General features: G+C 46.2%; 1 protein-coding gene across 30 annotated transcripts in view; it reads left to right on the forward strand.

The window, feature by feature from the left end:
- Cux1 (cut-like homeobox 1) overlaps positions 1-16,596 on the forward strand; it is a 318,820-nt gene that overhangs the window by 158,302 nt on the left and 143,922 nt on the right. For 25 of the 30 annotated variants that reach the window (NM_053860.1, NM_001415775.1, NM_001415774.1 and 22 more), the window contains 1 exon segment: positions 353-400. The exons of the other annotated variants lie outside the window; for them this stretch is intronic. In NM_053860.1, the coding sequence (NP_446312.1) occupies positions 353-400 (48 nt within the window). 30 annotated transcript variants of the gene reach the window in all.

Here is a 16,596-nt window from a genome sequence, read left to right on the forward strand (position 1 = left end):
ACATAAAAGCTATGTGCTTGTAACCCCAATGTTAGAAGGTAGAAATAGGCAGACCCCTGTGGCTTCCATAGCCAGAGACAGCTTCCCTGAATCTGTAAGCTCCAGGCCAGCAAGAGACACTGCCTCAAAAAGTAAGCGGAGAAGATTGAGGAAGACACTCAACTCCTGACCTCCAAGAGGACACATGCATACACCACATGAATAAGTAGAAGTTCTCTATTTTGTCTTAAGACAGGGTCTTGCTTTGTGGCTTTCTGTAGTGATAATCTGTACAGAGCCTTTGTAGGAAGCCTAACCAGTATCCCTCTTCTCTTTCCTCCAATGGCTGTTTCCTGACGTCTGCTCCACCCAGGATTTACGCAAGCAGGTAGCACCACTGCTCAAGAGCTTCCAAGGGGAGGTGAGTACGCATGCACGTTCACTTGTCCTCATCCCACGCTTTGTTGCTGTGTTAGCTACGCTTCTTACTTCTGTGACAAAATCCTTTACAAAGCAGCTTAAGGAAGGAAAGGCTTGGTGGCTCACAGTCTGAGGGTGCACAGTCCATCATGGTGGGAAGGCACGGCGGCAGGAACACAAGGCAGCTCCTCACCTCCTCAGCCAGGAAGCAGGTGTGTTGAGGCCTGTTGAGAAGATATGGAAGTGAGAATGAGTGTCACTGATTGCTTGAAACCCCAGAGCATAGTCGCCTACTTCCTGAAACACCCTTCCATGCCCCACTTCCCCTGATACCTGACAGGACGCCCCACCCACCCACACAGATGGAGGAAGATCAGAAAAGCCTTTAGAGGAAGCCGATAATAACTGTTGTCTGTGATTGAAAAGTTTGAAATTTTATAATCATAACGATTACATGTAATTATTATGGCAAAGTCATCAAACTTAACTCACGTTGAAATTGGATTGATTGATTGCTGTACTTAATTTTCTGTTTCACAAGCCCAGACAATTAATTGGGAGCGGGAGTTAACCTCAGTGTTCAATCCAACTTGGAGCATGTTCTACACCAACAGAAATGTAAACAATCCCTCACAGCCAGGCTGGCAACGCACTCGTGTAATTTTCTCTCGGCTACCTAGTGAGTCCTGGCTCAGGCTATGCTATATGGCAAGCCTTTATTTGAAAACTAAGCGCCTTGGACCTGCAGAGGTCAAATCCCCTGGAAATGGAGTCACACATGGTTGAGAGCCACTGTGCGGGTACTGGGAGTGGAACTCTGGTCCTCTACGGGAGCACGTTACCCCTAACTAACCCGAGCTGTCTCTCCAAACCTTTAATCTTTCTAATTTGCTGAAGCTATCATGTTTCTTTGCTTTCATTCTTTTTCTTTTTTTTCGGAGCTGGGGACCGAACCCAGGGCCTTGCGCTTGCTAGGCAAGCACTCTACCACTGAGCTAAATCCCCAACCCTCTGCTTTCATTCTTAACATTATCTTAATCTTTTTTTAAATTACTGAAATGATTTATCAACTGTGTGAGTTGGTTTTTTGTTTTGTTTTGGGTTTTGGTTTTTTTAAGAGCCAACCTTGAGTATGTTTCTTTAGGATGCTGTCTTTGCTCATGTCTGTTTCCTTCTTTGATCTATTTTGAGTTATGATTAAATAATGTTTATTTTCCCTTTGTGAACTCATACTGTTGTACTTTTTGAAAGTTGCTGCTTACGTCAGGATTCCCACCTTGAATTTTTACCTAAGAAAGTTTTTCCCCAAGTTCCACACTAGTACTCCCTAAGACTCGCTCCCTGGCCTCGCACCTTCCAGGACACACCTTTCTCAGAACAGAGAGAGAGGAACCAACTGTAGAGATGGCTTTCCCTAACAGTGAATACCTTCTTCACCAAGGAATCACCGTCCTCACAGATCACCAAGGAGAATGCTGCCAGAGTCCAACATGGGAGCCAGTGAGCTTATTGGGCTCCCAAACAGTATAGCTGAGAACGCTGAGGGACCCCAGAGCAGCCACTACCCCCAAAAGTCTTGCCCCAAATGGGCAACAATGTCCCTGTAGTGACATAAGGTAGAGTCCCAGCTCTCACAGTGTATGTACTCTGGCCCCTCCTGCAACCACAGGGCACATGTGATTAGAGCAGAGCTGTATGCAAATGTCTGGGAAATGCAAAAGGAAGTGACTGAGAGAATGGTGACTCCCACGCTCCTTTTGTGGGAAATATCTGTCTTTAGGCTCAATCTTAAGGGTCCCTTGCAATGGCCCTGATGGTAGGAGCATCAAATGTACAACATACAGTGCACACAGTTCTCTCTGGGAGAATTCTGTCAGTCAGTCATGGGATAGATGAAAACCTCCATTAGAAAATGGAAAATGGACAATTCCTAACAAGGCTACAATAACTTTGATGTCAGAATCAGACAAGAACAGAACACAAAGGAAAATCAGTCATTCCTATTTAGTTATAAATAGAGAATTCAAGAGCCCTAAGACAAGTCACTGGAAGCCAGTAGGCGTGGCTATTTCATTTAACAGCCTGAAATGCTGTTTCCTTTAACAGCAGTAAATTGCATTAGTGTTCTTTATAACATGACCAGATGTATGGAAAATTGCCATTTCACTAACTGTAAGGAAAAGAAACTCATCCGTGAGGGCGGGAGAGATGGTAAAGAGCATTCTTGCCCTTACAGAGAGGGCCTCAGTCTGGTACCCAGCACCCAGCACCCACATGGCAGCTGTCACCACCTATACCTACCTTTTCAGGGGCTCCAGAGTTCTCTTCTCCCCTCCTCAGACTCCAGGCATACATGTGGTGTACAGACATACTCAGGCACACACATGCATGAATAAAATAAATAACTTTAAATTAGAAAGTGGTTAAACAAAAACTAGAAACCAGCAAACTAGAAAAAGAACCTTTTTAACCTTGCAGAAGATTGCCTGTGTAACCAACAAGAGTCATCAAACCTACCTGCTAAAATTAATTTTCTTTACAAGCAAGAACTAGGGCCATGGCCCTGTGGCAGAATGCTTGCCGAGAATCACCCATTGAGGGGCAGTGTGGTGCGGGGTTATGGCTCAGTGGTAGAACCCTCTCAGGGGATTCATAGCACCCTGGATTTGTTCCCCAGCACCAAGAAGACAAATAGTAAGTAAAGTTAAACTGGACCTGCAGACAAATTCAAAAATTTTGAAAATAATAAACCAAGGGATGGCAACCCAGGTTGCGTAAATGGAGTTTATGGCCAAAAGAATGTTGCAGCATATTGTTACACCCTTACAGCACAGACCCACAAGAGACAGCATGGGGATGTCTTTTTTTTTTTTTTAAACATACATTTATTTATTTGTTTGTTTGTTTATTATGTATATATACATCATACAGCTTTCTGCCTGCGTGTATGTGCCTGCAGGCCAGAAGAGGGCACCAGACCTGATTATAGATGGTTGTGAGCCACCATGTGGTTGCTGGGAATTGAACTCAGGACCTCTGGAAGAACAGTCAGTGCTCTTAACCACTGAGCCATCTCTCCAGCCCAGGGATGTCTTTAAAAAGACCCCAGCATGGTCTTGTCATTTGCGGTATTTATTTCAGAACAAAATAATCATGGCTTTTGCTTGCTTGTTTGTTTGTTTGTTGTTTGTGACAGGGCATCACGTAGCCCAGGTTTGACTTGCTCACCATCTAGCCAGGAGGGACCTTGGATTTGTAGTCCCACTTCCCAAATGCTGGATGGAACCTAGGGACCCTTGGATGCTAGGAGGTAGATTCCTTGCTGAGCTCTGTCCCAGGCCCATGATCAATTTTAGTCTGCCAAGGACACTTGGGTTTTCAGGTAAGGCTACAGGCTTAGACATGCTGACAAGGAAGGAAAGTGGTAATAATGTTCAACTCTCCACCCTCAAAAGGTTCATGGGTGAAGCCCTGTCACAAAGGACAAATGAGCAAGAGAAGGTTTACACACTTAGTGAGTGCTTCCTTTCAGAAATAAAGACCAGAACTGGTACAGGAGGGTGCAGGGTTCAAGGCCAGCCCGCATACAGGGTGAATGGAGAGCTAGCCTCAATTATGTAGTAAGAGCTTGTTTCAAAAAAGCTGCCTACATTTATTGAATAAAATATATTTCATTTATAATATATGTTATAATTATTATAAGTGTGTATGTGTTTTGTTGTTGTTGTTTTATACGGGATCATATGTGGCCCAAGCTAATGGGCTACATAGTGTGTAATTCCTGCACTTCAGAGATAGAAACATGAGGATCAGAAGTTCAAAGCCATCCTTGAGCCCATACCAAATTTAGGCCCAGACTGGGCACACGGGACCCTGTCACAAAAACTTCTTTGGTTTTTTTGCAGGGTGGTTGTGGTGGTGGTGGTTGTGGTGTATCAATACAAGGTTTCTCTGTGTTACCTTGACTGGTCTAGAATTCACTCTGTGGACCAGGATGGCCTCAAACTCACAGAGATGGGCCTGCCTCTGCCTCCAGAGTGCTGTAATTAAAGGCATGTGCCACCACTGCCCACCACAATAATTTTTTTTAAGGATCAAGGATCTCAGAACAACCTACAAGTTTAAGGCTAGTGTCTTTAATAGGCGCCTGTAGAGAGAATTAAGGCATGTTGAAGACAAATTATCTTAGGCACAAAACACAGGGACTCCCCCTCTCTTATGTGGCCCCCTGTTCTGGCCCTTCACCAGAGACCTCTTTCTTATCCAGCCCAACCACCCTCAACTCTGGGCCTTTCTACAGTAGTAAAGGCACCATTGTGGTTAAGGTGGCAATGGGCATGATGCATTTTTAACGATCTTAAAACAAAACCCCAAAGCCTGACCAGCACAGGATCCTCCTGGAGGTTGGCTGGGTGATGGCTCAATTAGAGGAGCGCAGGACTGCGCTGAGGCGAGTGGGCCAGCGCTGTAATTGAAAGCACATTTTCCCCTCCGAAGCTGCAGCTGGTTTAGCTCTGCTCATGCAGAAAAGGATATAACCTTGCATAACATAGGAAATGAACGGTTGAGAGAGAAGCCAAATTCAATTTTAGTCAGATATGTTGAGGCCGAGCCCATGATCTATGGGAGCCGGGGCCTGAGCAGCTCGCATGTGGAAAGGCGCGCACTCAACACTCTATTAATCACGGCCGCCCGCCTGGCGCTGCCGCCCCTGTGTACAGGGGGCCACTGCGCCCGAGCTCCTCCTCAGTGCTGGAGAGCAGCCAAGCACTCCAGAAGTTAACCTCTTAAAGACCCGGAGCTGCTTTCTGTTGAATAAATGTAATTTTGTGGTCAGAAATAAATGCTTGTGATGTAGCAGGGAGCTTTGAAAACAACAGCGAGCCAAAGCTATTACAAATTGCTCCGTGTTGGGGAAGTCAACAGCACACATCAAAATTCCGCGTGGAAGGCAAATTGATTTCGGCCCAGAGCTCTGCAGCTATTCAATAAAAGTCCTATTAAACCATTGTGTGTAATGAACAATCCAGAGCAAATCTAATATTTTCAGAGGGTAATTATTTTTAACGTCCTCTCGGTAGCCATCACTAGATTTCTTGGATGTTTACAGTGGGGACCCAAGTGGGTGTGCTCTACCCAGCTGTCATTTGGCCTCTGAGCTGGGAAATCCCTGTGCAACTGGCTCCCAGCTGCCTAACAGGCACCTGGTAGCCTCCGTGTGCCTGGAGTTAAGTGAGGGCCGGCCCTGCTCCTCCAGGAGGACGTTCAGGGGCTCTGGTGTATCCCAGAGCCAGTCATATAGGAGATGCCTGAGTTTTGTTGAATCAGTCCAAACTGGTGGAAACAGACAAAAGAGAGCTTCAAAAGCATGGGGGAGGGTAATGAAATATTGGTGGTGTTCTCTCAGAATTTCAGGCAACAGATGCCAGTGCCCAAGGCAAGAAAAGCAGGTCCTGTGTGATCTAGAGACCCATGTCAGGGGGTTGGGGATTTAGCTCAGCGGTAGAGCGCTTGCCTAGCGAGCGCAAGGCCCTGGGTTCGGTCCCCAGCTCTGAAAAAAAGAAAAAAAAAAAGAAAGAAAGAAAGAAAGAGACCCATGTCAGCACCCAGGGAAACTGTGGCACTCACTGGCACCTTGGGACATGTCTCTTTTACTTCAGTTCCTTTATCATGTGGAAATCACTCTTTATTACTTAGTGATTCTGACAGCTAAGCAAGTCTCACCCAGCCCTACCCCTGCTCAGTTCAGAGTGGAGTTGTAACCCTGCCTCACCAAGTCACAACTCTTAATGCCAGTCTTTTGTCTAGACTCTGAGCTTCTCAAAGACAAGGTCTGCTTATTTTTTTTTTTTTAGTACAGTGATATTTATGTGCCAAACCATAGCTGAATTTGACCTTGATATGTAATGACAGATTAATGCACTCACTGTTTTCATGGAGTTTAATGATTAGTGAGACCTGTGTCCCCATGTTACACAGTGCTTAGTGCATAGTAGGCCCTCACTAAATAAAGGAAGAGGAGTAAATAGATAGATGGCTGTGGTTGGACGAAGAGTTGATTGGTTGATGGATTGGTGAGTGAGGTGGATGGATATTGTTCAGTGGAATGGATAGATGAATTTATATGGGTGAGGATGGATGGGTAGATGGGTGACAGACGTAGGTAAAGATAGATGGACAGATGAGGAGTGTCGATGGATTACTATGCGAGAGAGTAGTCAGACTGAATAGGATAGATGATGGGGTGGGTAGGGCAGAAGGATGGATTGGAAGAGTTAATGGAAGAAGTGGTTGGGTGCTTGGATAGATGAATGGATGAAATGGGATGACGAGGGATGATAAAACAGATGGAGGGTGACGGATGGGTGGGGTTGAGTGAAGATTTGGTCGATAATGGGATGGGTGGATGGATAGTTAAGTGAATGAGTGGTTAGATGGGTTGGGTGGGTTTATAGAGGACATGAAATGAAATAAATGTGAAATTGAATGGATGGGGATTAGCAAGGATGCATGGATCAAGTAGAGCAATGCTGTTATAGTTTGTTTTCTATTACTATGGCAACCACCATGAAAAAAAGAACATGGAGAGGAAGGGTCTCATTTACAGCTTGCAGGCCATCATAAAGGGAAGCCATGGCAGGAAACCAAGGAAGGAACCTGTAGGCAGAAACCATGGAGGAGTGTTGCTTACTGGCTTGCTCTCTGTGGCTTGTTCAGCCTGTCTTATAGAACCCAGGGCCAAATGCCCCGTGGTGGCAGCATCCATGGTAGACTGTGTCCTTCCAGGCAATTAAGTGCCCCACAGTCTCCCCTACAGGCCAGTCTTATAGCGGTGTTTCCTCAGTTGAGCTTCCTTCTTCATAGGTGGTTTTAGCATATACCAAGTCGACCAAAATTATAGACAGACAGATGGGGAGGGAAGGAAGGAAGGAAGGAAGGAAGGAAGGAAGGAAGGAAGGAAGGAAGGAAGGAAGGAAGTGCTTGGATGGAGAAAACACCTCTGCTATATAAATTAAAACATTCTGTTAATAAGAAGTCTTTATCCTCTGTCAGCTTCTGTATTTAACCCAATTCAGGAATATCAGGATAAGATTAGTAGGCCTTAAGTTAAGAATTTTTAAGATCTGATGCCTTTGACTTTGACATTGGCCAAGTCAGCTGACGTCTCAGTGCCTCTGCTACCTCAGATGATGAACATGAGGGCTCAGTGGAATAGATTTGGGTGAGAATTAGAGACAGTATTTATAAACTCGGCATGCTGGCAGCCTATGATCCCAGCTCCCGTGTGGTAGAAGCAAGAGGATCAGAAGTCCAAGGACATCTTCAACTACTTAAGGAATTCCAGGTCGGCCTGGGCTGTAAGAAACTGTTCTGGAGTGGAGCATGGCAGGGAAGGACAGTGAGAAGATGGGGAAGGAAAGGAAACCGTGTGGTATAAAAATAAACTGATACTACTTCCCCTATAAGCCTAAACTACTTCCGCTTCATTAAAATTAAATTAGTTAATTAGTTTAATTACTTAAAATTAATACTAGTCACATAGATTTGCTCAAACATGGGAAAACTTCAATGACCAGCATGCCTGGTGTTTTACAGATTTTCCTTTCGAAAAGCTACATCTGCATGTACATTAGATTTTCTTACTGTCTCATTGGCTCAAAATTTTATTTATGAGATTGACATCAAGAATCAAATGACTAAAATGTTAGGTTCCCAGAATGAACTTAAAGATGTGGCTGGGGCCGTGCTCAGTGGGAGAGCCCCTGCCTAGCATATGTGAAGTCATGAGTTCAGTCTCTAGCACTTCCAGAATTAAAGCAAGCTTTCTGCCATTGGATAGTCTAATTGTTCTTGTCAAACATCATGATGTAGTCTATATTATTTTCCTTACACCAATGCCACAGTCTTGGTAAACATGGTTTGTAGTAATTTTTCAATTGGGAAGTACGAATCTTCCAACTTTTTCAGTTTCTAGATTTTATTTATTTTTTATGTTTATTTTATTGTATGTATGTATGTATGTATGTATGTATGTATGTATGTATATATGTATGTGCCCTTGCATTTCCACACAGATTTCAGGATCAGTCTTTCACTTTCAGCAATGAAGCCAGCTAGGATTTGGAATGAAGTGCGTTGAATCTGTAACTCAGCTTTGTGGCCATCGCCATTGTTACAGTACTGTCTTCAATTCAGCCAAGACCTCCAATTAATTCATTTCTTCCTACAATGTCTTATGGTTTTCAGAGTAAATTCTATACTTCCTTCTTTTAGTTTTTCTATTAACAATTCATATATGTTTACAATGTATATTATTATTGTTGTTGCTATTGTTATTGTTGACATCATCTCACCATTGAGTCGGGGATGGCCTGCAACTCATTTTTCATTTGTGTTTGAGAAAGGGCCTCTCACTGTGAAGCTTTGGCTGACCTAGAACTCACAGAGATCTGCTTCCCTCTACCTCCTGAGTGCTGGGATTCAAGGCAAGGCTTATATCGCTATGCTCAGCTTTGCAATGTATCTTAACATCATCAAATCTATACCCTCCCATTCTCTCCCAGACCCTTTTTTTTTTTAATCTTTATTAACTTGGGTATTTCTTATTTACATTTCGAGTGTTATTCCCTTTCCTGGTTTCTGGGCCAACATCCCCCTAACCCCTCCCCCTCCCCTTCTTTATGGGTGTTCCCCTCTCCATCTTCCCCTCATTACTGCCCCCCCCCCCCCAACAATCACGTTCACTGGGTGTTCAGTCTTGGCAGGACCCAGGGCTTCCCCTTCCACTGGTGCTCTTACTAGGATATTCATTGCTACCTATGAGGTCAGAGTCCAGGGTCAGTCCATGTATAGTCTTTAGGTAGTGGTTTAGTCCCTGGAAGCTCTGGTTGCTTGACATTGTTGTTCATATGGGGTCTCAAGCCCCTTCAAGCTCTTCCAGTTCTTTCTCTGATTCCTTCAACGGGGGTCCCATTCTCAGTTCAGTGGTTTAATGATGGCATTCGCCTATGTATTTGCTGTATTCTGGCTGTGTCTCCCAGGAGAGATCTACATCCGGTTCCTGTCGGCCTGCACTTCTTTGCTTCTCTCTCCCAGACCCTTAAAACTTCCCTCTCCTTCTATTAAGTCCTCTTTTGGTTGTTATGTACATAGAATCCAGTAAGTGCCATTCAAGTGCATATGGGGCTATCCTATGGAGCATGGGCAACTTACATCAGCCCTAGGCCCAAAGAAAAATGACTCTCCCTCCCTCAGAAGCCATCAACTGTCAATAGCTCTTCAGCTGGGGGTGGAGCCTTATAAGCCCATCCCTCGTCCATGATGGAATATTGGCTGGCTTGATCTTTCGCGATCACCATAGCTGCTCTGAGTTCATAAATCATATCTAGAAGACAGCGTTTCGTAGCACGCTTCCCGTCTCTTGCTCTCATTGGAGGGCTTTGTACATAGTCTTGTTTAGGGCTGAGCACTCAACAGTTATGAGCCTCTGCATCGATTGACTGCCGCCTACTGCCCAAAGATGCTCTTCTGACCAGTCTACTGCTGCACTAATCTATGGGTATAAAGATAAATATTTAAAAGGCAATTTGGCAAACCACAGTAGAAGATACCTCATTAGGGTCTGCAACCTCCCAAGCCATGGGCTTTACATCAGGTTTACAGTGCCAGGCATGAATTCCTTCCTGTGGAGCAAGCCTCAAATCCAGCCGGAGAATTGTCATGTCGTAATTACACAAGTAGGCACATCTTGCGTAGCACATTAGTGGTATTGGGGTTTGCATGGAGTATGACAGCATAAGTCCGTTGATGACTTTCTCCTCAGCATCCTGTATAACACCTTTGGCACTTCGATAGTGGTCCAGCCCGGAGGGAGCTCCATGTCTTGCAGCTAAAATAGGTTCTGTCTTCATCGCTAGGGTCACACTATCTAGATATAGTGGATGGCTAAGGAATAGAATGTAGCCTGTGTTGTGTGTGTGTGTGTGTGTGTGTGTGTGTGTGTGTGTGTGTGTGTGTGTGTGGAGGGGTATCTTCCCCTGACCAACAATTTATAGGGAGGTTTTCCCTGCCTGGCATTAAGATTTTCATAACTCATGCTTTCTCAGGAAAACACTGTCTCTCCAGCCCCAGAAATTGTTAGGGTTTTTGTTTTGTTTTGTTTTGTCTTTGTTTTTTGGGACAGTCTCTCTTTGTAGCCCTGGCTATTCTCGTACTTGTTTTGTAGACCAGGCTGATCTTGAACTCAAGAGATTTGCCTGCCTATATGTCCCAAGTGCTGGGATTAAGGACATGCTAAGATTACAGTCTTGTACCACTGTGACCAGTTTATAAGGTACAGGGGATAGAACCCAGGGATTTATGTATACGGAGCCAGCAGTCCACCAACTATTTCATTACCTTAGGCAGCCATTCCCTCTCTGGGAATACTTCTCTGCGTCTCTCCCATGGTTTTCCTGAAGTAAAAGATGTTGGGAAGGAAGAAGGGGCGGGCGCTGGCCTGCTGGTGGGATTGTGAGCCTCCTCCCACTCTTTTAGGTGGGGATGAAAGAGTGCATGAGCTAATGCGTGAGAAGGGCTAATGCGTGACACGGGCAGCTGGGCCTTCCGACCTCTGTTCCTAGCCTGCTGGTGTGCGTGACCTGACCTCTCAGCCTACCTCTCCGCTCTGGTTGAGCTTTAGGGAAATGGCAGACAGCTAATCTTCCAGTCTCACAGCCCTACAGTCTTGTGCTGAAAATGGAAGTCAGTGGCAACTTAAAGGCCCCCCAAATGTTAATTATCAGTCTGACTATCCTCGTTCTTCTTCCTCTGCCATTTGCCCACACCTCTGCTCTGACCACACCCTTACCCACTTCATTCTCCGTGGCTACATCTTCTTTCAGATTTTTACTAACGCACACTTTCCTCATCCAAAGGTAGATGAGTTGGACTGGCAAGTTGGCTCAGACAGTAATGGCACTTGCCAGCAAGCCTAACAACCTGAATTTGATCCTCCAAATCTACATAATGGAGGGAGAGCCCTGACTCCTGTATAATGCTCTCTGACCTCCACATTCAATAAACGAGAGAGAGAGAGAGAGACAGAGAGAGAGAGAGAGAGACAGAGACAGAGACAGAGAGAGACAGAGACAGAGACAGAGACACAGAGAGAGATAGAGACAGAGACACTGACTTTTCCTCAAGAAGAATGAAGTCCAAAATGTGGATGCTTCAGTCCTTCTTAGAAGGGGAAACAAAATACTCCCATGGTTTTCCTGAAGTAAAAGATGTTGGGAAGGAAGAAGGGGTGGGCGCTGGCCTGCTGGTGGGGTTGTGAGCCTCCTCCCACTCTTTTAGCCACGGAGAATGAAGTGGGTAAGGGTGAGGTCAGAGCAGAGGTAGAGGGTGGGAGGGACTTGGGAGGAAGAGCGGAGGGGGAGGGGGAAAAAGGAGGGTCAGGATCAGGTATGGGAGGCAACAGGGATGATATATATACAGAAGGTCAGGAATTTGAACAGAGGTGTGTAGCAATGGGGGATGGGGTAGCCACCAGCAAGTCCCAGATGTCAGGAAAGCAAGAGGCTCCCATGACCAAAAGGGATGAGATTAGCTGAAATGCCCAACAAAGGAGGGAGAACCTGTAGAGACCATATCCAGAGGCTAGGCAAGGCCCCCGGTTGGGGGATGGGGCCACCCACACATCTCCAAATTTTTAACCCAGAATGGCTCCTGTCTAAAGGAAATATGGAGCAGAGACTGAAGAAAAAGCCATCCAGAGACTGGCTCACCTGGGGATCCATCCCATATACAGACACCAAACCCAGACACTATTGTGGATGCCAAGAAGTACATGCTGACAGGAGCCTGTTAGAGCTGTCTCCTGAGAGGCTCTGCCAGAGTCTGACAAATACAGAGATGGATACTCACAGCCAACCTTTGAACTGAGAACAAGGTCCCCAGTGGAGGAGTTAGAGAAAGGACTGAAGGAGATGAAGGGATTGCAACCCCATAGAACAACAATATCAACCAACCAGACCCCTCCCCACTTCCCCCACCCCCAGAGCTCCCAGGCACTAAACCACCAACCAAAGAATACACATGGAAGGACCCATGGCTCCAGCCACATATGTATCAGAGGATGGCATTATCTGGTATCAATAGGAGGAGAGGCCTTTGGTTCTGTGAAGCCTCGATTCCCCAGTCTAGGAGAATGCCAGGGCAGTGAGGTGGGACTAGGTGGGTGGGAGGGGGAGCACCCTCATAGACGCAGGAGGAGGTGGGACTGGATAGGGGGGTTCTGGAGAGGCATCCAAGAAAGGGGATAACATTTGAAATGTAAATCCATAAACTATCCAATAAAAGAAAAAAATGATTTTCAGTTCAACATGGTGGCAAGGATGGTCTTGAACTCCTTCTGCCTCCCAGTCCCAGGTGCTGGGGTAGCAGAGGTGTGCCACCATGCCCAGGATCCTGGAAAAAGCCATTCCTGCTACTGCTATAGAAATTAACTTGCCATCTCTATATAAGTTTTGGAACTTCAGTTCCCTGTCAACTTTGGAATAAAAGAATCATAGCTCCCTAAGTTAAGCCAGCATCATAGAGGGATTACTCTGGAAATGTTACATTTCTTTCTCCTCTTGCACTAGTATCATCCAATATTAAATACAGTCTTCAACACAGGCTCGAGTTGTCAAATATAGTAACAGACTAGGCCCATGGCTCGGTGAGTACACCCCAGTCTAGCATGCACAAAGCCATCACCTGTACTTACTGTAGACCTATGATGTCAGCATTCCTGCAATGGAGGGGGCGGGGCTCAAAAATCCAACAGCATACCTGCCCACATGTCAGATTCAAGGCCAGCCTGGGCTACATGAGGCCTTGACTGAAAATGAGAAGACAGAAAGAGGAAATGTATAGGGGAAGCCTGTGGTCATGTTGCAGGAGGTCGACAGGGAGGCTCATTTGTAGAAAGCTGCCTAGATGTGTGTGGTGGGAAAGTGTTTCCATTGGTTGTGGACAGCCCAAGGCTATCATTACACTGTGTCCCGAAAAGCAGGTGCTCCTGCACAGGCAGCCCTCTCCACATTAGCCAGCTTCAGAGATGTGAAGACAAACTCCCAAACTGTGAAAACCTTCACTGAGTGTGGGTTTCCATTCTCAGAAAGAATATAGGAGCTGCAGCAGAAATAGTCCTTTGGAATCTTCCCGAGGAGGGGAGTCTGGTCTGTAGCCTGATAGCGACAGTCTGATCCCCTATGCTGGTGGGAGTGACCTCAATTTATAGGTGGATCTGAGCCCAGCCCCAGACATCAGCAGAGCATTCCAATGAGGCGCCTTCCAGGCTGAGTGGAAATTGCTTGGTACTCTCAGGAACAGGGAGTGACTGGGTGTGGCTGGAGGGGGAGGTGTGGCAGGAGGCGAGCCCCAAACAGAAGAGGAAGCTCGTGGAGCAGGACAGTTTTTACAGGTGGCCAGAGCCTGTGTGTTCTCATGTTCCAGCCCAGTCCTGCCATCACAGTGTACCTCTGTCCTTTCCTCTTGTTCATTTTGCTATTATGGGGTGGAAACAGTAGATAGATTGAAAACCAAGGAGCCTTTAGGTATAACCTGGGAGCCAGATTTTACAGTCTCCCTTCCTATCTCTCCCAAAGAACTGCCATGCTCCAGTTTGCCACTGCCTAGGCACGTTTTGACAGACAGATAAGGATGGGCCGGGTTCCTTTCTGCCTCCCTTTTTGAATGATAAAGGGTTCTTTCCTTTCATAGACACCTGCAGGCTTGCTCCTACGGGGAACCAAGTCAATGTCACTTGCTTCTCCACTGTGTTGGATACTGTGTTAGGTCACTTGACTATGTTAGGTCACTTGCTTGCTCAGCCCTGGCAGGTGAAGTTTGTCACCTCTAGCTGCTGGCAGTTCTGGTCAAGCAGCCAGCCCCAAAGTTCTGGCACCTACTTCCAACCCTGCTCTTCCCTGGAGCTCTGCCAGCCGGAGGGAAGTCTGGACTGAGTGGAGGAAGCCAACTTTGGCAGAGACATTGCCTTGCCTGGATGTGCCTGAGAGGGCTCAGGTGAAAGCCTGGAGACAGAGCGGCAGTGGCTCACTGGTGATGAACGGTGAACAAGAACAGCCACCACCGGAAGAATGAGGTGGGGGCTAGAGCATATTTCAGGGCAGCAGCCCTGGGAAGGAGGCAGAAAGGGATCACGAGAGATGCTGTCAGACTTCTCAATGTACTGATCATTCCAGACAGTTTGGTAAGGTTTGCCAGGGAGCTGGCAGCCTTAGCTAGAAATTCAGCCTCCCTTAAACCTCATGGACTGGGATGTGGCTCTACTGGTAGAGCATTTATACATGCTCTCCATGAAATCGCTTATTTTACTTAGAGGGTTTGTTTGACCCCCTACTCTGAAAAAACTGGAATGGGAACACATACCTAGGAGGCAAGATGGGGAGTTCAAGGTCATCCCCAGCTACATAGTGAATTCGAAAGTAGCCCGCGCTACTTGAGATGTTGTCCTAGAAGGAAAGAAAGAAGGAAAAAAGAACTTAACTATATACTTCTTAGACTGCCCACTGCCTACCCTTGTTGACTTGGGACTGGATTTGAACTTGGTCACATTTGTGGAAGGGTTGAAGGAAGAAGAGCTCAGAGCTATGGAATTAGTTTCCTGGTGCTGTCAAGTGGCTTAAACACTAGACATGAGTGCCTCATAGTCCTGAGACTGAAGGACTAGATGAGTGTGTGAACAGGGCTGGCTGGCTGCTTTTGAAGAACAAGGTAGTGGTGGATGACATTCCTTGTGTGGAGGCAGCACAGGCTTCCTTTGTCAGTGACATTCTCTCCGAGAGTGTCTGAGTGTCTGTTGCAAGATAGGGGTGTGTGTGTGTGTGTGTGTGTGTGTGTGTGTGTGTGTGTGTGTGTGTGTAACCTGGAAAGAGTAGGCCATGACCCCAAGCACATGGGGCAAAAAGTTTGCTTAGTTTTTATTCTAAAGCAGGCAGTGATACTGCATCAGTTCACTATTGGAGCTCGCCTCACAATCTGATGCAGTTAGCTAATTGACACAAAGGGGAAGGCTGTGATAGAGTCAAAAGTTGGAGAAATGGGCACATCAAGGCACATCAAAACACGGGAGGGGTTATGGGCTATTGGCCCTTGGTGGGCTAGCTATTTTTAATAGGGGGAGGGAATAACCATTTTTCACATGCCAATGTTTCTTATTCTTTTTAATTTTTTTCATTTTATTGTGTGTTTGTATGTGGGTGAATGTGTATGTGTGTTTTTGAAGGGAGGGTGTATCCATGTGGTGGGTATATATGCAGTGTGTGGATGCGAGAACAATCCTAAGAGTTCTTTCTCGGAATCCATCTATCCTTTTCTTCTAAGATTCTCACTTGGTCTCTTGCTGACTTGGTGCTCAGCAAACAGGCTAGGCTGATGAGCCAGTAAGCCCCACAGTCCTCCTGTCTTGGCTTCCCCGGCACTGGGATTACAAACCTGCCACACCATGTCTGCTTTTTTATATAGGTTCTAGGAATCACACTCAAGTCCTATGCTTGTATATTTGCCATCTGAGCTACCTCCCCAGCCCCCAAGTTACCCCTTTTTATAAAATCCTATTGGATTCAGGTTTACAGAGCCGACTTCCAATTAACATCACCTACAGAAACCACAGGAATTTCTGTGAGAGGTTAGGAGTTTTGTAATTTTGTTCTGTTTGTTGATTGGTTGGTTTGGGGTGTTTCAGAGGGGAGGTTGGTTTTTGAGAGAGGATTTCTCTGTGTAACAGCTGTGACTGTCCCAGAACTTGCATTGTAGGTCAGGCTGGCCTCAAACTGACAGAGATCTGCCTGCCTCTGCCTCCCAAGAACCCAGTTCTTAGGTGATTCCAGAGATACAATTCCGCATGCCCCCTCTCAGGCACATAAGCAACTGAAACTGGGATCTGACGGATCAGGAGTCTCCACTAACTGGACTTCCTCTGCTGCCGGGGCGACCACTTAGTAACTCTCAGTAAGAACACCTGGGAAAAGCAGGCGCTTCACTAGGCTCGAGCTCAGATGGTTCCTAGAGCCAGTGTGGGGGACCCCAGCACGAAGGCAGCTAGGTACATAAAAAGCAGTTCATCCTAGAGCAAGCCAAGCAGCTTTGGGTGCCTTTCTCAGTGCATGAGGGTAAAGGCAGGAGGATGGGAGGGGGGGGTTCAAACTC

The sequence above is a fragment of the Rattus norvegicus genome, chromosome 12 (assembly GCF_021556685.1).
Source record: "Rattus norvegicus strain SHRSP/BbbUtx chromosome 12, alternate assembly SHRSP_T2T, whole genome shotgun sequence".
Classification (NCBI taxonomy): Eukaryota; Metazoa; Chordata; class Mammalia; order Rodentia; family Muridae; genus Rattus; species Rattus norvegicus.